We start from the raw sequence: 25,597 nt of genomic DNA on the forward strand, positions 1-25,597 counted from the left end.
CCTTACGATTTGGCCACTTTTACGACCGTTTTAAGAGTTGTTACGAGTTATTACGATATGCTCACGGTAGAATTCCACGATTTGTTACGAGTTGTTGCAGATAATTACGATCAACTAACGTGTTAGTAACGACCTGTTTACGTGTTGTTACGAATAGTTACGAGTTAGTTACGAGTATTTACGAGTCCTTACGATTTTTAACCAAAAAATAGCAACTGCAAATAAATTGTTTAAATTTGCAGCTTTTCAACCTTTCCCCCAAAACGTAAACAATACGTAAGAATACGTAAAGTATACGTATCTATTCGGAAAGCACTCGTAGCTACACGTAAAATGCTCGCAATAACTCGTAACAATCCGTAAAGCCATCGTAACAGGACCCAAATTGAATCGTAAACAACACGTCAGCACTCGTAATACTCCGTTAATAATCCGTAAATGATCTGTGAATAATTCGTAAACAAATCGTAAACTAACCGGAACAAATCGTTTACAAAATTGTTACAAGTCATTTACGGATTCTTGCGAGCAGTTTACGAATGGTTACGTGTTGTAGCGAGCGATTTACGATACTTACGGATTGTTACGAGCTATTTACGAGTTATTTACGGAAAAATAAATCCGTGGACAATCGTAAGAAGATTTTTGACACGTAAAAAAAATTGCCTCTCCTTTCTTGGATCCTTACGAGTGTCTGCGAGTTGTTGCGAGTTGTGACGAGTTATTTCCGGATACCAGCGAGTTATTTACGGATGCTTGCGATTGACTACGAGTTGGCGATCCGTATAAGGACTCGTAAGGAAAATCCATGTATGTGAATGGGGCATTACACGTTATAAAAAATAATTACCGTGGCGTTTTTTTTATGTTGTTGTTGTTATTATTATTTTTTATATGGGGGCGGTTTTGAGGCGGCATAATGTGTGAACAATCCTTTACAGTTAATTTTGTTGGAGCAATGCTTAAAATAAAATGATTATGCACTAAATTAAGTGAAATTCTCGCGCTGTTTTTTAATTCCAGCGGCTACTGAGTGCGGTCTACCGGCGATTCCACCCGTTGAAATGTCAGTTATGATTGTTGGTGGTCATACTGCCAAGCCACACAGCTGGCCCTGGATGACTGAAGTGATCAAGAATAACGGGCACTACTGTGGCGCCACCCTCATTGAAAATCAATGGCTTGTCTCTGCAGCTCATTGCTACAAAAAAAAGTAAGCGCATGCTGGCACAGGAAAAACAAACGATTACTATATATTCATATTCACATGTTGTAGCTGTATGCATAGCCTCGACTAAACGAGGATATGCTGGACATTAGGTCGGACCCTTCGTAAAAAGAAGAAATCCAAATATCGTGAAACCAAATTTCTTCAAAATTCATTTCGTCAAATAATATTCTTCCTATAGTTGTATGATGCTCATGAGCTTAGCTTCCCACATTTTGACACAGTTTGTCTCGTTAATTATTTTATCAAGTGACTTTAATGTACTGACTTTAAGCGTGGAAGACAAACCCCCCCCCCCCCCCTTTTTCAAATATTTTTTTACTACTTGTTCAGATGTGAATACAAATATAAATTCATTATAATATATACCCGATCAGCAAGTATCCGATATCTGAATACTCAAAGAAAGTTTCACCCTTATCCATTTCAGACTGAACCTTAGCATCTACGAGTTTTCCGTAGGAGGTCACAAAATAGCCGATACAGGAGAAGCGACTCGTCAGACTTTCAGAGCCCAGAAGATTATCCGTCATGAAAAGTATTTAGATGGCGGCGACAGTCACGACATTGCTCTCATCAAGCTCGATGGTCTTGTCCGATACAATGACTATGCCTCACCAGCCTGTCTAGCTGAATCCAGACCAAGTGATGGTACAGTGGCCTACGTCACTGGCTGGGGAGCTTTAGGTAGGTATTACATTATATATTGGCCCAGACTATAGCCTGTATACCTTATAGATGATTAACATGTATAATCATTTAAAAAAAATTATCCCGCATACTAAAAGCCTTGCAATTGATTGGTCTAAACGAGGTCACATGATCAATGATAGATAAGTACTATCTCCCTGCGATAGGACTTTTGTACCGTAATTTTTTGCTGCTGCCCCACTTGCCCATTGAATAAGCGTAGCAAGTAGGTTACGCGAAATGTCAAATTCAATGTCAATGTCAAATGAGCGCGCATCGACTGTATTACATGTATGCGTGTTGTGCTTTGTAAAATCTAGCTGAAGCCGTGTCTGCAGAATCAGTTCTTTTAATTATGTAAAATTCACTTTAAAAAGACCGTATTGCCGATGTGGGATATAAAACAAATACCTACTTTACTCGGGCAATGTATGATAGTAGCCTAGAGATCACCTCGGCGATGATAGTTTGTACCATTACCCTCGTAGTCGATTAATATTTGCTTACTTTCTTTATATCTTTACATATTTTTTATTCATGAATGACTTTATCACTCTCGTTTGCTTACAAAATACCAACGTGCTCATATTACTTCATATTCCATATGAATACAATATATATTTGACTGTAAGAAGCAAAGCCGTCGATTCTTTTTCATTGTTGGGGATGAATTATCTTAGTTAAAAACGCTTCTTAGGATACACAGCCCAGATATTATCAGAGGCTACTGCGCAAGTACTATTCTGACTGAGGCCCTATATTCGAATCTTATCTCTTTAAAGGGAAAATAACCTTTGAAACAATCATGTGAGAGCACACAATAATGTTAATTTAAAGAAATGAAAAGAAAAATACAGGATCTTACCATAGTACACTTTCACTTCGAGGTATCTGAATGTGAATATTATGTAGGAATCTAAAATAAATACAAACATCTATTTCAATTACCTTCCAGTTGTCTTATAATGGAGATAGTAAATACTGAAGATTTTGCTTTGCTGAAAGCTATCCGCGATGATATGTAGCAGACGTAGATTAGATCTTAAACCAAATCCTTTTCAGCGACCGTGGGCAATTCTAGACAGGGGTTGCAAGAGTACTAAATACTCAAATAACTCGAAACCAGTTTGAGTAAAACTCCGTTTAAATACGAGACGGTTTACCGCGTCATGTCTGAACTGGTCTTCTTTATCATCATCATCATCATCATCATCATCCTCGGTCACTTCTTCAGGGTTGGTTATGTTCTAGAGTAAACTTATTGCACGTGCTTATTGCACGTGCGCAGATTTTGGTCTTGGAATTATGAATATGTTCAATGGCATCCTTCACCAGGCGTGCAATTCCGTTTGATCAATTTGCACCATTGCACGCTGACATCACAAACGATGTACAAAGGATATTGTGAGGTAAGTGACGTCACCGTGCAATGGTACAAAATGGATCAAACGATCATGACGACACAATAATCATAAGCATGGTACGCGCATGGTACGCGCATGGTTTGCTTAAAAATAGTGCACGCTCACTATCGGTAATTTCATCGATAAAAAACCAACAACAAAAAACCCGCTGAGATTTGGACTAGTCTTAGCTTAGAAAAACTGTTCTTTAAACAACAACAAATTGTTTTAAGCACGTTAACGTCCGAGGTGTTGAATAAAACAAATAGTGAATGGTCTTTATTCGTGCAATGGAGCAAGATTTTGCATTCGGTGAGAGATGAGACGCTCTATTCAACTTGGCTGCGGCTCGTTGAATAGAGCGGAGTGTCTCTTATCTTTCACCTCGTGCAAAATCTTGTATTATACAACGCTTACTAAGATTCTTGCAACCTCATTGGTCAATTCTTGATCACATGACATGCGCTAAAAGTACCATTGAACGGCATCATTGACGCGGAGTGCAATTACGTTTGATCCTTTCGCACCATTGCACTCTGACGTCACTAACGATGTACAAAGTATATGGTGAGCTAAGTGACGTCAGAGTGCAATGGTGCGAAAGGATCAAACGAAATTGCACTCCGCGTATTGGTACGCGCGGCGCATGGTACGCGCGTGGTTTGCTGCCTGCTTAATAGTGCGCGCTCACTATCAGCAATTTCATCAATTGAAAAAAGAAAAAAAAAATGCTGAGATTTAGGCCTAGGAAAAGTGTTTTAAGCCCGTTAACGTCCGAGGTGTTGTGTAAAACAAATAGTGAATGGTCTTTATTCGTGCAGTGGAACAATATTTTGCATTCGGTGAAAGATGAGACGCTCCATTCAACTCGGCTGCGCCTCGTTGAATATAGCGTCTCTTATCTTTCACCTCGTGCAAAATCTTGTACCATTGCACTCATGACCATTCACTATTTGTATACTATACAACTTCCAAGAATGTTCTGTAATGTGATTGGTTCAAATCGGGTCACGTGACATTCAGTGGACTGCACTATAGCATCCAAATGTACTATACCTGCACTCGCCAGAGTGCAGGTATAGTGCTTTTGGTATAGCACATCCCCTGCACTCAGAATGAGGTCATCGATGCGAGTGGCAATGAGCGGGCGTGTCAAAGTTTGCGCGAAGTGTACGCACAATGATGCTCGGATAGCATGAAATTGGATAGACTTTGCAACTTTTTTGATCACTTTTTAATTTTAATCAACGGTCAAGACCGAAGCGTGAGGGTGAAGGTTATAATCCAATTCAATTATTTATTCGTTGGCTTTGGGGGGGGGGGGGCAGCTCTGTAGCAGGGGGAATTTGTATAAAACAAACAACGCACGTTTGCTTGTGCATTTGTGGGCCGAAATAATGCAATCGCCACCTGGATATACAGCACTCTGTCCTGTGGACCTCGGTGCGGTATATCCAGGGGCTCTTCTCGCACATCGTGCATTATTTGGCCATGAATGTACTCGATACCGTGCGTTATTTGTATGCCATTGCACTCATGGCCATTCACTATTTGTATAATAACTAGTTATGTAAAGTTGTGATTAAATACCACTTACTTGTGTGCACGGTGAAAAATACACATTTTATCAGAAGCCTATCGACTATGTACAGATTGTAAGGAATCTGATACATGTAAGTAATCAAAAATTGTATGGTCAGATCAGTACGCTACTTGAAAAAAACAAAAACAAAAATATGTATATTATATAGTCTATATAGATACTGATTAGTGATTGGTCAAAGCGCCATCACGTGACTAGAGCTGCAAGGATCTCCAACGTTATATTGCCCGATTGATGTCACAGCGGTCCGTTATATTGGACCGAGGAGCGTCATCACCTACGTCATAGATAGATAGATAGATAGTTTATTGGTTTCCACAATATCTCATTTTACAAAGAGTGTAACAACATATTGAAAATGATTATTTTATACATGTACATACAATACCGGTACACACTATTCAGAATATTGTCCATTAAGTTTATCTTAAGAGATACAGTGGCGGAGCCCATGGAAAAGCAGAGCTTGTTGTGGATAGGCTCCTTAAACTAAACATGACATAATTAACTAAAGTAAAGTATTACATAATTAACTAAAGTAAAGTAGAATGTTGCATAGCTGCCGCACGCGCAATGCGCTGCATGCATACAAAATACTAGCCTGCGCCCAAAAGCCTGCGCCTATACAGCTCCGCGCTTCTTGATTTTAGTATTTTGAATTATTTATTTATTTATTTATTCAGTTTTATTTAAAAACAGGGTAGTCTTTTCAGTGCCAGAGGCCTGCTTTACAAAAGAGCCCTGTACATACAAAGATTTACAAAAAATAGAATACATTGTAGAAAACAAAGACATTATATAAACAACATACCATAAGAGAACTAAAACAACTTAAAAACTAGATCAAAGTTAACATAAGGCCTGAACTATTAAACATTTAAGATATTTTTGATACAATACAAAATACAAATACAAATACACATGCCATAAATGACAGACATAAAATCAAAAGGGTAAAAGGTAAGAAATAAAATTACTACAGACTACACAATTACAAACAAACAAAACAAACAAAACTAACTGTAATAAGTCATGATATAACGTTAGGTACCAGTGCATGCATTAAGGAGGGAGTGATTTAATTTGTTTTATGAACATTTGGAGTGAAGTTGCCGTGCGAATATGAGTCGGTAGATTGTTATAGATGCTTGGAGCGATGAAAGAAAAAAAAAAAATCGTTTTTTAAATTCAGTCTTGGGTTTTGGGATAAATAAGGGATTCAAGGTAGAATGACGAGTAACATAGTAAACTGGACGTTTACAAGCAAAAGGTTCTAAATAATAAGGGGCTAGATTATTGAGTATGTTGTAGACGAAAATGCAGTAGTGGTAGTTGATTCTATTTTCAACACTTTGCCATTGAAGAGTGCTTAAAAGGATGTCTTTTGGGGTTAGATAGTCTGCATTAAGGACTAATCTTGCATATCTGTTCTGCGTCCTCTGTAATTTGAGTAAATCTTTATTTTTGCACTTGCCCCAAACAACTGAACAGTAATCTATATGTGGAAGAATGAGGGAGTAATAAAGATGTTTCAGTAGGCTTTGGTTCCAATAACTCTTAATCCTTCTAGTGCATGCAATAGCCCGATTAATCTAATTAGTCACATTCAATATGTATGGTGTCCAACTTAGACTTTGGTCAAGAGTTACTCCTAAATATTTGATCTCAGTAACATTCTCAAGATAGTCTCGTCCATGACAGATTTTCAAAATTTGGTTCTTAGTTTTATGTTTCGTTCCAAAGACCATCACTTTAGTTTTCTTTGCATTTATTTCCATACTATTTATTTCAAACCATTTACGCAGTAAATCATAATATTTGTGTAGTTTCTTCTGACTGCTTTTTAAATTGTTACCTTTACAAAACAGTGCCGTGTCATCAGCGTACAGAGCAATTTTGGTTTGTTTACTAAATTTTAAGTTACACATCTCATTAAGAAATAAGCAAAAAAATAGGGGGCCCAAAATAGACCCTTGGGGCACACCAGAGTAAATCTGTAGAAAATTGCTTTGGACACCTTGAAATGAGACGCATTGTTGCCTATTCGTTAGGTATGAAGAGAACCAGTCTAATTCAACAGAATTAATACCATAATGTGGCATTTTTAATAACAATATTTCGTGAGATATAACATCAAACGCCTTTTTGAGATCAAGGAATATCGCCACTGTTATCAAACCACAGTCAATATTGTTTAACAAGTAATCAGTTATTTCAATTAGACAAGTTGCAGTTGAATGCTTTGGGCGAAAACCCGATTGGCGCTGAGATAGCAGTTTGTATTCTTGGAGATACTCATAAAGCTGGGCATGGACTGCATTTTCAAGTATCTTTGACAGACAGGACAATAAAGAAATTGGCCTATAATTGCCAATGTCACTTGTTTCACTACTTTTTGGTACTGGAATAATCTTGGCTCTTTTGAAATCACTTGGGAAGCATCCTGAGCTTAGAGATTTGTTAAACACTATTGAAAGTGGTTCAGCAATAAAAGGGGCAGCGATTTTCAATAATCTTGGATTTAAGTCATCCAGACCAACAGCTTTGTTAACATCAATTTTCCCAAGTTCTCTTTTTACAACCTCCGAATCTATGCTTTGGAATTTAAACGTTGATCCAACCTTTGATAATGTATTCAAGGAATTAAAACTTTGTTGGTTAAGAGGAGAATGTCGTTTTCCAACACTAACAAACAATTCATTGAATGACGTTGCAATTTCTACTTTATCTGAAGTCATATGAGTTCCTGTGTTAATATTCGGATTAACTGAAACTTTTTTCTTCGGGAGTAATTTTTTCAGGACTTTCCACGAATCTTGCAATTTGTTTGCACATTGTTGAAATTTGTTGCGAAAAAAGTCCCTTTTCAGCTTTTTATTTAAGATATGTACTTTATTTCTGAGATATTTATATTTATTCCAAAGTTCATTGATTTCCTGACCTGCTTCTGCTGATTTTTGAAGTTTGTCAAACTTTCTTTTATAATAGTCACGATCCCTAGATAGAGCCAGGTATTCAGTTGTAATCCAGGGAAACCCATTTAGTTTCTTTCTTACTGTAACATGGGGAGCATGTTTATCAGCTAATGCCTTGAATGCTTCACTGGATTTCTCCCAGCAATACTCTACGTCCTCTTCGGACGATAATAGATCATTCCATTGTATTTTACATAGGTCTTCGACAAAATCTTCGACGACAAAATGCCTAAACGATCTAAATGAAAAAAATTCGGGCTTAGCTTTTGGGGTATTATGTCCAAGGATCAAATAGACTAGGGAGTGGTCACTTAGTCCACTTGAAATTTATTGACGGTAGAGGAAGACTTGGACCTGGCGGGGAGTTGTCGGCCAACGATCCTCCCTTTCCCCGTCTCGGTCTGTCACCTGTTTCTCTCCATTATAATTTGCACATATTGACCACAAGGTGGCATGAAGTGATATATCCACCTTTAGATTGAAGAACTTGGACGAGAGATACAGATGGAAACAGAGAGAAAAGGACACAGAGTGAAAGACAGATATACTGAAAGAATGAAATGGAGAAATAGTGATGAGAGAGAGAGAGAAAATACGAGAGCCAGATCAAGATACAGAGAGTGCGCGCCCTCTACAGGTGCAGAGACAAAGATATTCCAGACAGAGGGAGAAGGAAGATAGAGAGAGAGAGAGAGAGGGAGAGATAGAAAGAGAAGATCCATAATATAGAATGTTGATAGAAAGATAAGGAGAGAGAGAGAGAGAGAGAGGGAGAAATGAAGATAGATATACGGAGAGAGAGAGAGAGAGAGAGAGAGAGAAATAGAAATAGAATATCCACAATATAGATAGGTGATAAAAAGATAAGGAGAGAGAGAGAGGGAGTGAAATAGCGAGATAAAATGTAAAGAAGTAATTCCCTCCTATACCCAATGCGCTATACTGTATATGCAGGGGCTATGGTCTGCGTCACACCGAGCATGGACCCTACCACATCAAGCCCTTTACGGGGAACCAAAACCTTCATCCTAAGTTACCTTTATTGTAAAGTTTAAACGATTTGAATAAGATTAGTGAAAAATTGAACAAAATCAGGCAAGGTATAAGGAAGTGGGAACCAGAGGGCGATATTTAATTTGATGACATCATTTGTGGACAACTCTCCATGCCTTCTGATCATGGAATTTCACAATTCTTTCATTTTCTTCGTATTTATTTGTGTTTAATATCCGACTTCATAAAATGTGAAGTAGAATATCATTCTGCATTCTATATCTTGTTTTCAGGGGAGTAGATCATCTCAATCACAAGAAAGAGGGAAAAACATCACTCATTATTTCATTAAACAATCATGCGGATATCATGAAATTATAATTTTGGAGGATATTTTCAAAGTGGGGAAATTTTTGTTGAATAAACACACGCTCACACAAACACACGCACGCACACACACACGCACACAAGGTTTTTCCCGTCCATTTTAACAATTTCTTAATATATCTTATTCAACAATAAAAGAAAGCGTACACAAATTATGAAAAGGGTTTATTTAGCTCTATCCGACGAATTTGAATGAAACTATTTTGAAATGATTGCAGACCGTCAGGTGGGACGTATTTAACAGAAGTCTGACGATATGAAATGGACAGGTTTTGAAATTGATTGAACATTTACCAACTTGAATGACAAATGACTAAATCAACTTATGGACATTTGCACGTTGTAGGATTCTCAGGACGACATTGAATTGCACATTGATGAAATTGAATGAAAAAGGTGTTAACTGACTACTGAATTCTCTTATTCACATAGGCTTAATTCAGGCACCACCAAGCTCCCGTATACAATGGGTTAAAATTGACGGGAAATCCTATATATATATAAATAACCCTACATGGTACATTATGTGGACATCATAAAAACCCTAACCCTAACACTAACCCTAATGTCTACTTAATGACTCATTTTTTCACTCCAAATGTCCCTCCAATGACGCCTTTAGTAAAATTACATATATAGAGAGAGATATATAACAAAATTGGACCTTCTATGGCCAAATCTACGGGCGTTCTCAATGACGTCCCAAGTGAATCAAGTGCCTCGATACAAACTATTTCATTCACCTGATAATAATAATAATATTTAAATAGACAGAATCCAATCTGCATACATTAGTTGTTGCCACACTTAATACATACAGTTTGCATTCTGACTATTGCGAATCCTAGACAGGTGAATGAAATAATTTGTATTGAGGAACTTCACAAAGACGTATGTATTAAATTTGATTACATTACGAAAATGGCCTGTTCTCTTCCACGCAATACGGTACAGACGGGACTACACGACTAGCATAACTTGTCTCGACCAAGCCACAAAACGGCTTTTTATCAAATTTCAACAATAATTTATCATCAAGTTTTAAAACAAATATCCATATTTATGTTGTTATTGTTCAGAAACAATAATCGGAAGAAACAAAACTCGCCGAAGAGTCATTCGTGTCAGGGGCGGATCTAGGGGGTTAGGAGATTTAAATCCCCCCTTGGGCTGGCTAAGGTGCTTTCTACCCCCCCCCCCGAAATATTGGTTGCCACTTTTTTCAAATTGAAAACAAATTTTAGTGCTCCCTACCCCCCACTAAGCGAAATATTGCCGGTCGGCGCGATTTTTCATATGTCGACCCCCCCCCCCCCCCCCCCCCCCCGTCCACGCCTGCATAGAAAAGAAGCTAGATCCGCCCGTTAAAATTCGTCATCCTTCGTTATTAGACGACGAAATTCTCATAACCATCTTTGGTACAAGCTCGCTGATTGGCTGTTTATTCACTTGGGGCGTCAATGAGAACGCCCGTAGATTTGGCCAAAATCCGTTCTGGATTTCAGTACCTCAGCGATCACCCTGCTGTTACTATAGTAGCTTCTCAATTTTGCACACGAACCGCAGATTCTCTGTCCGCAATGAGCTTGCGAAATATCCCTAATGATGGTATTGAATGCACTGGAAAAGTCTATAAAAGCTGATCTAATGTACGACCTAGGAGTATCTAAATGTGAATACACTTTATGCAAGAGAAGCGAAACTGCATCTTCCACACCCCTGTTTTGTCTGTATGCAAATTGCATGGGGTCTATGTTGAATAGGCCCCAGCGTGTGAAAGTGGGTCACATCGTTTCTGATGATCGGGTAGTTAGTACTGGAGCGCCTCAGGGGTGTGTACTATCCCCAGTGCTATTTTCACTGTACACTAGTGACTGTGTTAGTACGGATGCCGACTGTACTATCATCAAGTACGCCGATGACACAGTCATCACAGGATACCTTTCCGGTGATGCCAACTGTTATTTCGCGGTGCTTGATACTTTTGTGAAATGGTGTGACTCACATTTCTTGCAACTCAATGTATCAAAAACTAAGGAAATGATCGTAGACTTCCCTAAGAATGTACCGGATGAACATGTACCTCTCACCATACATGGTGATGTAATAGAACAAGCCAAGGAATATAAATACTTGGGTACTACCATAGCAAACAGACTTGACTGGTCAAGCAATGTACATGCCACACAAAAGAAAGCTAATCAGAGGTTATTTTTCTTGAGACAACTCAAGAAAATGCACTTAGATAACACTCTTCTCGTGTTGTTTTATAAGTCAATTATCCAGTCCATTCTCTTGTTTAATTTAATTTGTTTTCATGGCAACCTCACATGTTACAGTAAGAAAGCGCTAGATAGACCACGGAAAATAGCACAGAAAATCATTGGTACAGCACTGCCCAACATGGAAAAGTTGTATGGTGAAGGTTCACTAGCTAAGATCATGCGAATCATGAAAGATCCAACCCATCCTTTGTTCAGTCACTTTAGTTTCAACAGATCTGGTGTTCGTCTATGTGTCCCCCGTACTAAGCGGGCCCGCTTTAGAAACTCGTTTGTCCCCGATTCCATCCACATGTTCAATAGTAAAGTAATAAGATGAGAGGTTTCCTGAAGGTAATGGGAGGGGGGAGGGGGGCGATATCGTTAATATATTTTGGTACTAAGTATACTTTAACATTTAAAATGATTAATATTATTCATACATGAATATTTAAATTAATTATACAGTTGCCAACGAGTCAATATGATCATATAGTTAAAATGCAAAAGTATGATTTATTGTTCTAAAAAATGTAGTGCTGAGTTTATTAATGAGCAATGTGTAACTTAAAATGTGTTCAATAATTGATCTATGCTTTATATACTGTATATAGTTGTAACCATGTGAAAGAAGAATTTCCACTCAAAGTGGACAATAAAACAAATCAATCAATCAATCAATCAATCATGTTTGTCGAACTGGCAACAACTAATGTATGCAGTTTGGATTCTGTCTATTGAAATACTATTATCCTTATCAGGTGAAAGAAATATTTTGTATCGAGGCACTTCACAAAGACGTATGCATTAAATTTGGTTACATTACGAAAATTGCCTAATGGCATCGCAAATGCAATAGCTCCGTAAAGATACGTACGCAATCACCGAAAAGCGAAACCACGTATTGTATCGGCGGTCTGTGTGCGACGGCCGTAAACCTGAGTGCTCTGCGTCCGCGAAGGTCTGTAAGTTGCTGAGCGAAAACTCGCTATTATCCATCACCCTCCCACACTCACACATACAACACACATACATCCACCCTTGAGCGTGCATACGTAATAATAATAATAATAGTGGAGTCTTGTATAGCGCTCATGTCTAGCACATTGCCAATCCTGGCGCTCCATTTATTATTACCCTGGCTTTAGCACGGCTGCTGTTACGCCCCTCCCCCAAGCGTTAAAAGGAACTAATTCCTGCCAGGTACCCATTAACCTCACCTGGGTGGAGTGTGGCAATTGTAGATTAATGTCTTGCCAAAAGACATACGCACATAACATTGCAGAATATTGTATTTTCTGCACTGAATTACCATTTCTTTCTTTGGCATTTTGATAAAATGTAAATTGTTCAATTTCATAAAAGAGAGATAAAAACTCATTCTTAAATATTCGATTTATTTGCTTTGTTTGTGCATCAGTGAGGGCTTTATTCGGGGGGAATTAAGGGCTTGATGTGGTAGAGTCCATGCATGCGTGGTGTGACTATGTCGGGTTTCAGACCATATAGCGCATTGTATATAGGAGGGAATTACTTTTTTACATTTTCTCTCGCTATTTCACACACTCTCTCTCTCTGTATATATATATATACATATATATATATATATATATATATATATATATATATCTATATATATATATATATATATACATATATATATATATATATATATCTTCCTCCTCCCTCTCTCTAGAATAGCCATGTCTCTGCACCTGTAAAGGGCGCGCACTCTCTGTATCTTGATCTGGCTCTCTTATTTTGTCATTACTATTTCTCGATTTAGTTCTTTTACTGTGTATTTTCTCCCTTTCCAGAGGTATCCCTAGTCCAAGTAAAAGATTCTTCTATCTAAAAGTGGATATACCGTGCGTCCCAAAATTGAGGGTGATATGATACATTCATGATTTGCTGAGTGAATTTCATGGTTTATTAAACCAAACTTGTATGCATGAGTGAACGAGAATTGCATTTTTTATTGTAGCATTGTAACTTTCCCTGGTAGATTCAGTGGTGTGTTCATGGGAGTCAGGATGGGGTAATGGTACATGTTGTAATTTCCATGTTACAAACTTTTTTTTTTTTTTTACATCTGTGACTTTGAATACAAACCTTCACCCCACATTTCAGTTATTGTAAGATTAGTTGAACATCTCATTGATTTACTTATTAACCAGAAGGAGATTTTTGTAAATTAATTATTCAAACACACCACCGAGTCTACCATGGAAAGTTACATTGCTAAACGGTAATAACAAATGCAATTCTTGTTCACTCATGCATAAAATGTTAATCCCATAAACCACAAATTTCACTCGATTTCACTTGATCATAACTTGGTCATATCATCCTCAATTCCGTAAGCTCCAAAGGATTTACCTCTCACAAATTGGAAGGCTAATTCCTGCGCAACCCAATTTTCATTCCCTTTACAAAAGTGAGCAGTGCTCACCCAAGCATGAATTATGTTCAGAGTTTTTGGTGTCATATGAAAGTTGAGTTTATGAGCTTTCCATGCATATAAAACTTTTTTGCCCAGAATCATATATTTTTTATTCGGCAATCGGCAGCCATTTCAAAAGTGTATAGTTCTTTTTGGGACGCAAGGTATCACTTCATGCCATCTTGCGGTCAATATGTGTAAATTATAAAGAAACACGTGACCGGAGAGAGGGGGAAAGAGTTCTTTGGCACTGCACCCCCTCTCTTTCTCTTTACCTCTACTGACCTCTTGAAATGTATCTGTTTCGAACGATATCAGGACCATTTTGTCAAATTACTTTGCTTTTCAAACCATAAAAATATACAATTCAAAAGGTAATTTAATATTCAACTTATTACATCGGTTTATTCATCACAAGAACTGCATTCTTGCACTTCATCTATTGGTATTTATTACAAGGTCATAATATTACTTTGAACATCAGAATATAAGCTGTCCAGAAATGTTAATAACGAAACTCTAAAACGTCAATACGAGATTAAGTTTAATACTGAAAGATTAGAAAAGTTGTATCCAAATAATGTGGCCAAGATTGCTCTAGTTATCCGATGGTCCTCGTATTTTTCTTTTCTCTCTCCCTCTCTAGTTTTGTCTTCTTATATGAGATTGTACCTCTAGTTTTGAGATATATAGATATATATATATATATATATATATATATATGTATAGTACTCCGAACATACCTGCTACATGGTGACCCTTTTATAACTTGGCAAAATATTAACTCTTCCTTCGAAGTTGATAATGTCAAGTATACCATTTTTTAAAATGTTTTTTAAAATGACCAAATATCATGGCGTTGTCGAATGTAATCCACAATGCAAGTGCGTTTTATGAATATTATATTCCGCTTGTTCAGTTCGTATTAGATATTCTAAGATAAAATCCTGCAAGCGTTGAAATTGTGTAATTATACATTTGTCAAGAACCATCGATACATTCTTACACGTTGCAATTACTCTTGGAGGAATAACTGTGATCAATTGTTTAGTTGCTGGCCATGGTATCCTTTATCCAATCGTTAAATTATGACACATCAGAGTAGACCCCGTAGGCATTTGCATCGGCACAGCCGGAACCCCAGCTGACGACTCCTACAAGAGTCCATTCATATGAGTTAAATCCAGCTTTAGTCTTCACCACCAATGGTCCGCCGCTATCACCCTGTACAGCAATGAGAATGAGATTAAAAGAAAGGTTCAATTTTGGGGTGGTTGTGGGGCATGGTGGGGATCGATGCATTTATCTTTTTCAATGTGGTATTGATGTTCGTAGTATCCAAATATAATCACATCCTTCAGCCCCTCCACATTTACTTAAGCTAAATAAATTTCTTCCCAATTTATCGTCCCCGCCTAGTGCTTTCTTTCAGTCTATCTTCCTTTTTAAAAAATGAATATTTTATTTTGTATCTTGTTATTTGATTTGATTTGATTTGATTTTGATTTGATTTATTTATTTTCCACTCAAATATCCACAAATTAAATGACATATATAAACCATACAGTAATACAATATATAATAGAACAAATGAATTATACAAGTAACGAAAAACTGACAAGTATGTTCGTAATCAAGTATTGTGGTCAGTTTGATCTGTCTCCAGAAATGTTCTGTTGACTCCAATCAGAGTTAGAATCCAAATTCGGCATTATAACACCCTTCTTTGGCAAGACGTATGGGTATGTGTATGTGTGTGTGTGTGCGTGTGTGTGTGTGTATTTCATATATAATATTTGTTTAGTTTTGTTTATTATAAGTGAATAATATGTACAATTTATTTATTACATATGTTTATGTACTATAAGTTTACTTTCAATTTTTGCTAAGTTATATATACTGCATATGAGTTTTTGTTTAATTATGTTTATGTTTAAGCAATCAATATTGAAAATATTTGTTTATTTTATTCAATTGTATGTTTGTATTACACTATTGGAGGAAAAAAAAAAATAGAAAAAAAATTAAAAAAAAGTATTTCATGCTGACAATCTCAGACTGTAGTTTATCTTTCGATTACACTTTGATTAATCGGAAGAAAAGGCCAACCCAGTAAATTTTAATGTCAGTAACGAATTCAGCACTAGATGAAGCCAGCGCACGCCCCTCCCTTGTTTTGTACTTAATGGGCGGAAATGAAACGAGCGTTTCAAAAGAGGAGAGCTCTTATTTCTGAAACAAAACAGTCGTAACTTGTTCCATAAATTGTCTTATTACCTCCGTCTCTGGAATTGGTCCCTGAACTTTTGCACAATCAAATGTAATGGCTTTCCAGTAAATGGAACAATTCAATTAAGTGAAAACGGTTAAAGTGAATATAAATATTTTTATGGGAACAAGCTACACAAAACTGCTTAGTAAAACCTTTTTATTTTATATTTTTTAAAGAAAAAAAGAAATCACGATTATGGTGGCGTCTCAAACACACACTCGCACACGCCCACACAACCCCACACATACACCCTCTCTCTTAGAGTTTGTCGATTAATTATATTAGTGCTTCACTCGGTATTCTTAATCTTTGAAGTCAGGATGCGTCTCTTCAGTGTACGTATTTTCATGAGGAAGCCTTTATTGTATACAAAATTGGATTTTATAAATTCGGAAATTTCCGGCGATGCGGTGGTCACAACCCGCCGTACTTGCAAATGCGTGCTTTCTACGTGCAAAAACGTGGGCAAAATTTGGGTATCCGTGCGTGATGAGTATCGCATCCGTACGGATTTGGGAGCACGCTGACACACCGTAGCACTTTTAGTGCACGAGGAACTTTCGCTGCGTTCGGGCTGCGTTCGGGCTACCGACTCACCCCCAGTGCGTGTGGCGTGCGTGCCCGGTACTGCCAACGAGCGCACAACGCACTGACTCCGTGCGTCTTTTAAATTTGTTTCCCACGGTCACTTGCTCTACGGAAGGCGCATTTAGCACGTGCGTGCTGCGCACGTGATAAGTGCGTGGTCCGTGCTTACTCGCCACTTCCCCAGTTCAACTGTCCAATGAGCCCGCAGAACTCAAGTGGAATGTACCGAATAAGCACGTGCTCCGCACTTACAACGCACATTGTGCGTACTGATTTAATGCAGTATGTCGTATCTGCGGTGGAATGGGCGGCATCTTGAGGCAGCAGCAGCTGGGACTTCTGGAGAACATCGGAATGTCGTCCTATATATACCCCGACATCGGGTGGAAAAACTCACCGAGTTCATCGCACGTGCACGCACTTACAACATGCGAGTGAGTAAGGACACCGTACGTGAGCAGTACGTGTAAGTACAGCCTCGGTACGATAACGTGGCAACCGAACGAAGACCGTACGTTGTAAGCACGGACAACGCACTTACCACGTGCGCAACGTACGATGCACGCAACCGGTCACGGCCAGGCGTGGCGTGCGGGCCACGTACTAACACCGTGCGTGTGACGTGCGTTGCCGGTACTCCCTCCCTGCCTTTGCCACTCCCTCCGTACGTTTTCAGAAAAAACGTGGCGGCCGTGGCCTCCCCAAAAACCGTACGGACTAAAAACACACACGGTGGGTTGTGACCAACGTTTTAGTGATCTGGCGACAGTTAATCCGGAATTTGATGCGTCCGAGATATAGGGCTAGGGTTAGGGTTGCAACTGGGTTAAAGGTTAGGATAGGGTTAGGGTTAGATTATTAGATATTACTGTAAGTCAAGGGTTGAGGTTAGGAATTCGGTCAATGTAGGATATTGACTGTGAAACAATATTGTCATCGGAACAGTTTTCTAACAACCGATATTTGGGGCACAATGTTATTTCAAGGAGATAACAGGGAGGTTTTCTCGTTTTAATCAATACATTTACATATTAGCGTCTTTTTGTATTGAATTCAATGTTTGACAGAAAAATTCGTTTCATGAATATAACCTTTAAAGATTCATGATCATTGATTAAATATTTCAGCATCTATTTATCTATTTTTCCTGTCTTTAACACACGACTCCACATGTATACGGTTTCTCTATACCCTGCCTCTCTCCGAAAGTCTAGATTTTAAACTATAGATTGGGATATATACAGGAAAAAAGTAAAATACATGATTATAGATTACAATCTCAATAAATAAAAAATAATAATTGTAAGTTTATGATGACAATAATGACTTGCTTCTGTGGCAATGTATTGTTTGGTTCGGAATATTATCTCGTCCTATTGAAATGTTAAGTTCTTGTTCAATCTGTTTTCTAGATCAGAATCTACTACCCAATCGTGCTTACTGTGATAATTGGAACAGGTCTACCAGGTAGGTTTATAGCATCTTTATTTATTTCTCAGTACTTTGATTTACTTTTTATTATCGATCGGTCTTTACCTCTGCTGTTATAATATTCGGAATCCCTTAATTTATAACCTTTTGAGTTGAAAAATGTTGCCAAAAGAATTGCCGGAAATATCTTTAAACAAGCAAAAAGACCTATGTGTGTGTGTGTGTGTGTGTGTGTGGAGAGGGGGGGGTCACACTTGACCTCCTTTTTGCGAGATCTTTTAAATTAACAATCAAACAAAATGCTAAAGATTATCTTTCAGGATAATAGAATAACTCGTTATTGTTCGATTACGGAGTACCAATAGTCTCGTAACCATTGTTGAGCAACAAAATATGCTTTATAATTTCAGATTCCCCCCCCCCCCTTTTTTTAAATAGATTTATATACATGTTAACAGTTTTAGGTAGTATAATTGCCATTAATATTCACTGTGCACGTTTGAAATCAAAGTCAAGAGGCGGATGCAAGATTCTTTAAACAGAGTAGGTGAGCATTTGTCTCTAAAATCGCCAAGAAAAGAAAAGAAAAATCGGTATTTTACTCATTTCACCATAGTTTGTTCTTCGCAAGTTCTTACTGCGGTACCCCCCTTTCTCCCCACCCCCTCTCTCTCTCTCTCTCTCTCCACAGGTGTACATGCCCAGTCATGTCACAAAAGACTTGATGATGCGTCAACGAGATTCTTTCGACTCCGATGTCGAAGAGGTCTTCTTAGCAATAACTCGATGATCGCATCTGAGCGCGACCTAGCACCGTGGATTCCAAAAGGGTGCGGAATAAGAAACAGAAGACAGCACGAAATTTGCAGCGTTCTCGGTAAATACAGAACCAAATATGTCGGATAAATCAACAGATTTACCCATTTAAAAGCTCGATGTATTACAATCAATTTACTTGAAATTAAATATTGATTAAAGAGAAGTACTTCTTCCAGTGCCGGATTCACAATTTCCTGTCCGGGGGATAGTGGTGCACTTCTCAGAAAACATTTTTAAAAAAAAGAGTTTTGATCACATGTTACTAATACCGTCTTCACAATAAAACAAATCTAATCCAGGTGTCATTGGGGCATAAAATGTCTGTCGGGGAACCATTAAGGGGAGTATTTCTTGCTTTGCCCTCATTTTGCCAATATCTTTCCTGTCATTTCATTTTTTTTAAAATAACGATTTCTTTTCTTCAGCGACGGAGAAACCGCAATCATATGAAACTCAACCATCTACAGTGCCCCCAACAGCATCAACGCCACCTTTAGATGACAGAGACTGCCAAGGTTCTCTTGCTCGGAGCGGTAACATCACAGGTAATCAAAGTCATGTGTTTTATGGGCATGTCAAAGGCGTGTCCAGGTATGGACCTCGGGAGGGACGAGCAAGGAAACAATGGAGGGGCGGATATCACCCCGACCCCATTTTTTTTTTTTTGGGGGGGGGGAGAAAAAAAAGGGGGGAGGGAACTGGTTGATTGGAAGTTTTAAATACTAAGACAATTATGGCTAATGTACGGGAAATCTGTCACGATGGACATCACCCCCCCCCCCCTTGCCACTCTTTCAAATAGTGAACGTTTTGGTGATTTATACGTTTCCACGTATTGTGTCTTTATTATGGCATAATAAGTATGATATAATTCCCTTAACGCTTTACATTATGAACTTGGAGGACATAAACATAATACAGAACAAATGCTTTGTTTCTTCTTTGTAGAGCATTAATATACCAGTGATTGATTGATTGAGCGAATGGGTGATATTCTCGATTCATTATCATGCCATTTCTTTAGGTGATATTCATCTCCGGACTACGCAATGTAATATTATTGGAAAGCGGTACCCTTTCGAAAAATTGCCACCTGTCCCAGCTGATAAATCTATGAATTTGAGTATTCGGTTTTCTACTCGGTCGGTAGGCACTATCTTGATCGCGCTGGCAGAACGATCTACATACCACACGTTTCGCAGAGCAGATGAACCACTCTACGGCATATGTAAGATGATTAAAATGTATCATTATTTAATTATAAATCATACAAAATGAATGATACTAATACCCCCTTCACATACACGGATTTTCTTACGATTCCTAAAGCAGGGCTCCCACTTAGCCGAGTTGTATTAGCGAGTTATGGCGAGTTGTGGTGAGTTGCCTCAAAGAGGCACTCGCAATAACTCGCGAACAATTCGGTATGGCTTAGCGTAACTCTTTACAACATTCCACGACTCTCCTCGAAGTCGCGAGCAGTTCCACAATTTTGGACATGTTCAAAAAATTTCCCCGATTCGTTGTAATTCGAGGTGAACTCGCCTACACTCGTAATATACTCGCATTATTCGTAACAAGCTCGCGCTACACTCTTCATAAGGTGGCTAGTTGCTACGAGTTATGAAGAGTGCAGCGCGAGCTTGTTACGGGTAATGCGAGTATATTACGAGTGTAGGCGAGTTCACCTCGAATTACAACGAATCGGGTAATTTTTTGGAACATGTTCACAATTTTGGAGCTGCTCGCGACTTTGGGGAGAGTCGTGGAATGTTGTAAGGAGTTACGCTAAGCCATACGGAATTGTTCGCGAGTTATTGCGAGTGCCTCTTTGAGGCAACTCGCCATAACTCGCTAATACAACTCGGCTAATACCCCCTTCACATACACGGATTTTCCTTACGAGTCCTTACGGATCGCACAAATTCACGGATCTTTCACGGATCCTTACGATTTGGCCACTTTTACGACCGATTTAAGAGTTAATTGTTACGAGTTATTACGAGCTATTTACGATTTGTTAGGGATTATAACGAGTTATTACGATATACTTTCGGCAGAATTCCACGATTTGTTACGAGTTGTCACGGATAACTACGAGCAACTTACGTGTTAGTAACGACCAGTTAACGTGTTGTTACGAATAGTTAGGAGTTAGTTACGAGTATTTACGAGCCCTTAGGATTTTTAACCAAAAAAATAACAACTGAAAATGAAGTGTTCAAATTTGCAGCTTTTATACCTTTCCCCAAAAACGTAAACGATACGTAAGAATACTTAAAGTATACGTATCTATTTGTAAAGTACTCGTAACTACAGGTAAAGTGCTCGCAAAAACTCGTAACAATCCGTAAAGCCATTGTAACACGACCCGAATGAAATCGTAAACAACACGTAAGCACTCGTTGTGGCTGCAGCGAGGTCGATCTCAAATAAATAGTCTAAACAAAGGCTTCTACGGGAATTGTAGCTTTAATTGGAGTTTCATTTTCGTTCCAGTAAATTCCGTGAAAACTGTGGATAAATCACAGATAAAGAATAATAAATATAAGTACATCATAGCATCATCAATATAGCAATAAACACAGTATATTTGAAATAATGTACATTGTGTCATGATCTTTATAACTCATTAAAATAACCCCAGTCACTATTCTAGTCCATCTGTATTAAATGGCTTTACATAAATACAAATCACTACAAGTGTCTCAACTAGACTTCACTATATCTTGAATAAACGATGAACTAAACAATTATACATTCTGAATCTCTACTTAGTGCTTCAGCACTCTCATAATATATCATCAAATTATTTAACAATATCTTCACTATCATCATTGTTCTTCATATCAAATCAAATGTACATATTAAACCAGCATGGGCTTGCATGTCTTACACTACGTACTAACATCAACATATCTCAGTATGAAGTACAAAATACACACACTAATTTACACTTTATGTTTCAACAATTCATAGAAATAGATTCAATATACAACAAAACTAACCTCTTTGCCTGACATAATGACAATCTTAAGACTGAAATCCCCATGATGCGCTGACAAAAAGGGGATCCTTAGACCTCAACACAACCATGTTCTTGTAGCCTTCTGAGTGTTTGATATCAAGTGGTTATCAATAGATGGCGCTATACTAGGCACCTTGCCTGAGGAAGTGCTATTACAAATATATGTGTCTTCATGTCATGCATCAACAGTACAAGAAACAAATGACTTGGGTGATAACTTAATTAAGTGCAACTGTCACAACACTCGTAATAATCCGTAAATAATCCGTAAGTAATCCGTAAATAATCCGTAAACAAATCGTAAACCAACCGAAACAAATCGTTAAAGAAATCTTTACGAGTCATTTACGGATTCTTGCGAGCAGTTTGCGGATGGTAACGTGTTGATGCGAGCGGTTTACGATACTTACGGATTGTTACGACCTATTTACGAGTTATTTACGGACAAATAAATCCGTGGACAATCATAAGAAGATTTTTGACATGTCAAAAAAATTGCCTCTCCTTTCACGGATCCTTACGAGTGTCTGCGAGTTGTTGCTAGTTGTGACGAGCTATTTACGGATACAAGCGAGTTATTTACAGATGCTTGCGATTGACTACGAGTTGGCGATCCGTAAGGACTCGTAAGGAAAACCCGTGTATGTGAAGGGGGTATAAGTGGGAGCCCTGCTTTACGGATCGCACAAATTCACGGATCTTTCATGGATCCTTACGATTTGGTCACTTTTACGACCGACTTAAGAGTTGTTACGAGTTATTACGAGCTATTTACGGTTTGTTACGGATTATTACGAGTTATTACGATATACTTCGTTACGGGTTGTCACGGATAACTACGAGCAACTTACGTGTTACTAACGACCTGTTAACGTGTTGTTACGAATAGTTACGAGTTAGTTACGAGTATTTACGAGTCTTTACGATTTTTAACCAAATACAATTGAAAATGAAGTGTTCAAATTTGCAGCTTTTATACCTTTCCCCAAAAACGTAAACGATACGTAAGAATATTTAAAGTATACGTATCTATTTGTAAAGTACTCGCAACTACACGTAAAGTGCTCGCAATAACTCGTAACAATCCGTAAAGCCATTGTAACACGACCTCAATGAAATCGTAAACAACACGTAAGCACTCGAAATAATCCGTAAGTAATCCGTAAATAATCCGTAAACAAATCGTAAACCAACCGAAACAAATTAAAGAAATCTTTACGAGTCATTTACGGATTCTTGCGAGCAGTTTACGGGTGGTTACGTGTTGTTGCGAGCGGTTTACGATAATTACGGATTGTTACGACCTATTTACGAGTTATTTACGGACAAATAAATCCGTGGACAATCGTAAGAAGATTTTTGAAATGTCAAAAAATTTTACTCTCCTTTCACGGATACTGTTGCGAGTTGTGACGAGCTATGTAAGGATACCAGCGAGTTATTTACGGATGCTTGCGATTGACTACGAGTTGGCGATCCGTAAGGACTTGTAAGGAAATCCGTGTATGTGAAGGGGGTATTTAAACACAAAGGGTTAACCCCCCCCCCCCCCTCTGTTTATACATATCTGGATACACCGATATTTGTTTAATGCTTCAAGAGCACGCATTCATTTGATCTCTTTTGTTTTGTTGTCGTAGATATAGGAGGACGTGCTCATCATGTCATTTGTCGGTGTAAGTCTGGATGTGTGGTACGTCAGAAACACAACCCATCTTATGGACTGAGTAGCAACAGAACGCTGTCAATCCTCGTCACGTACGAGCGGGGAGCCCTCAAGGTGTTCGACGATAACGACCGAACCCCGTTCATGACATACACCGATCCTCACCCGCTCTCCATTCGTCATGTTGCAATTTGTAAACGCGCTACAGAGGGAAAGTTTGTTATTCATATCTGTGATTCGTATTAACTCACGTACAGTGAATCCGATCGCAAAGGCTTTCGAAGAAAATCAACCCAAGGCAAATTCAATATCCTTGGCAATCACCTATTGAAATGTGCGAATATTACAAAGATTTGCTTTCCTTCTCATCCTCTTTCGAGGTATTTATTGGCACTAACTTTTTTTTTAAACAATCATAGTTTTACAGCAACCATTGATGACACAATTTGAACTTCACCTTCTTTTCCAAATGTATAGTTACTAACAGGGGCGTAGACAACGGGGGGGGGGGGGGGTGAGGGGGATGCATCCCCCCCACCTCACAAGGTGGGGGGGGGGGGTGGCATGTACAATCATCCCCCAGGTTTTGGGGAATGATATTTGCTTACTTAATAAGTCATAATGATGATAATAATAGTAATAATAATAATGATAACAATTATAATATTAATAATAATAATAATTATGATGATGATAATAATAATCCTCATCATTATTGTAATTGTGTTTATTGTTATTAGCCGCATTCACACGATGAAAGCCAATTCAGACGGTAAAAAAAAGAAAATCTTACAAGTATTTTGTGGTTAGCTTGTGGTTTGGAAACCACAAGATAACCACAAGATTAAACAGGCGCGGATCTACGGGGGGGGGGGGGGTTTAGGGGGTTTAAACCCCCCCCCCCCCTTGGGCGGCCTAATAAACAAACCACACAAAAAAAGGGAAAAAAAAGAAAGAACAAAAAGAAAAAAAGAAAGAAAAAAGAACGCACGCTGGAGAGAAACCCTTTCAAGTGCAAATATTGTGAGAAGATATTCAACTCATCTGGTAACTTAACCAAACACATGATAACTCTGGATATAACTGTGTATTTAACTGTTACTTGATTTAAAAAGACGTTATCATGAACTGCTTTTTATGGTCTCCATTGTGTTAATAGATGCTAGGAAAACATCACTTACGGTGTTCAAATAAACACCCCCAAAAAAATCGGTTCGCCGCTTCGCGGCTCGTGGACGATGCTCCGCATCGTCATTATTTTGGTCACCCCCCCCCCCCTTAGCAAAAAGCTAGATCCGCCCCTGAGTAATCCCCCCCCCCAGGTGTACGAGCCTGTCTACGCCACTGGTTACTAACACTTTGTAGATATGATTTCACCATTAAATTAAAATCAACCCATAAAGAATTTGCGTTTTTTTTTAAAAACCTTTGAATGTTCATTTTGTATAATTTCAAAAGACTGTCTTCTGTGCGATGTTGCAAATAAGATTTAACATAACGTAAGTTACAATGTTACATCATACACTTTATAGCCTTTCACTAGAAGTTCTTCACTTATATATATATATATATATATATATATATATATATATATATATATTTGTCTTGCAAAGGTGACATAAAAGCCTTTTGAAGGATTTCCAAAATGTTCGTGCGAGTTTACAGTGTAATACAAACTGTCTATATTTGCTGTCATTAAGAGCACCATTGTAGCAAATTTTCTTTTGAAGGTAAACTATCGTTCAGAAATTTTAAATTAAATTGCTAATCCTGTTATCTCTTAATTGTGAAAAACAATTTCCAATTTAAA

General features: G+C 38.1%; 1 protein-coding gene across 1 annotated transcript; it reads left to right on the forward strand.

Moving 5' to 3' along the window:
• Positions 1–1,026: 1,026 nt before the first annotated feature.
• On the forward strand, positions 1,027–24,033 carry LOC588084 (cationic trypsin-like). Its single transcript, XM_030987624.1, has 4 exons — positions 1,027–1,213; positions 1,659–1,915; positions 19,519–19,638; positions 23,762–24,033. Exons 1-4 carry the CDS (start codon positions 1,065–1,067, stop codon positions 24,031–24,033), a joined length of 798 nt encoding a protein of 265 aa, XP_030843484.1. The 5' UTR covers positions 1,027–1,064.
• Positions 24,034–25,597: the final 1,564 nt, after the last annotated feature.

The sequence above is a fragment of the Strongylocentrotus purpuratus genome, unplaced genomic scaffold (assembly GCF_000002235.5).
Source record: "Strongylocentrotus purpuratus isolate Spur 01 unplaced genomic scaffold, Spur_5.0 spur5_scaffold_16, whole genome shotgun sequence".
Lineage (NCBI taxonomy): Eukaryota > Metazoa > Echinodermata > Echinoidea > Camarodonta > Strongylocentrotidae > Strongylocentrotus > Strongylocentrotus purpuratus.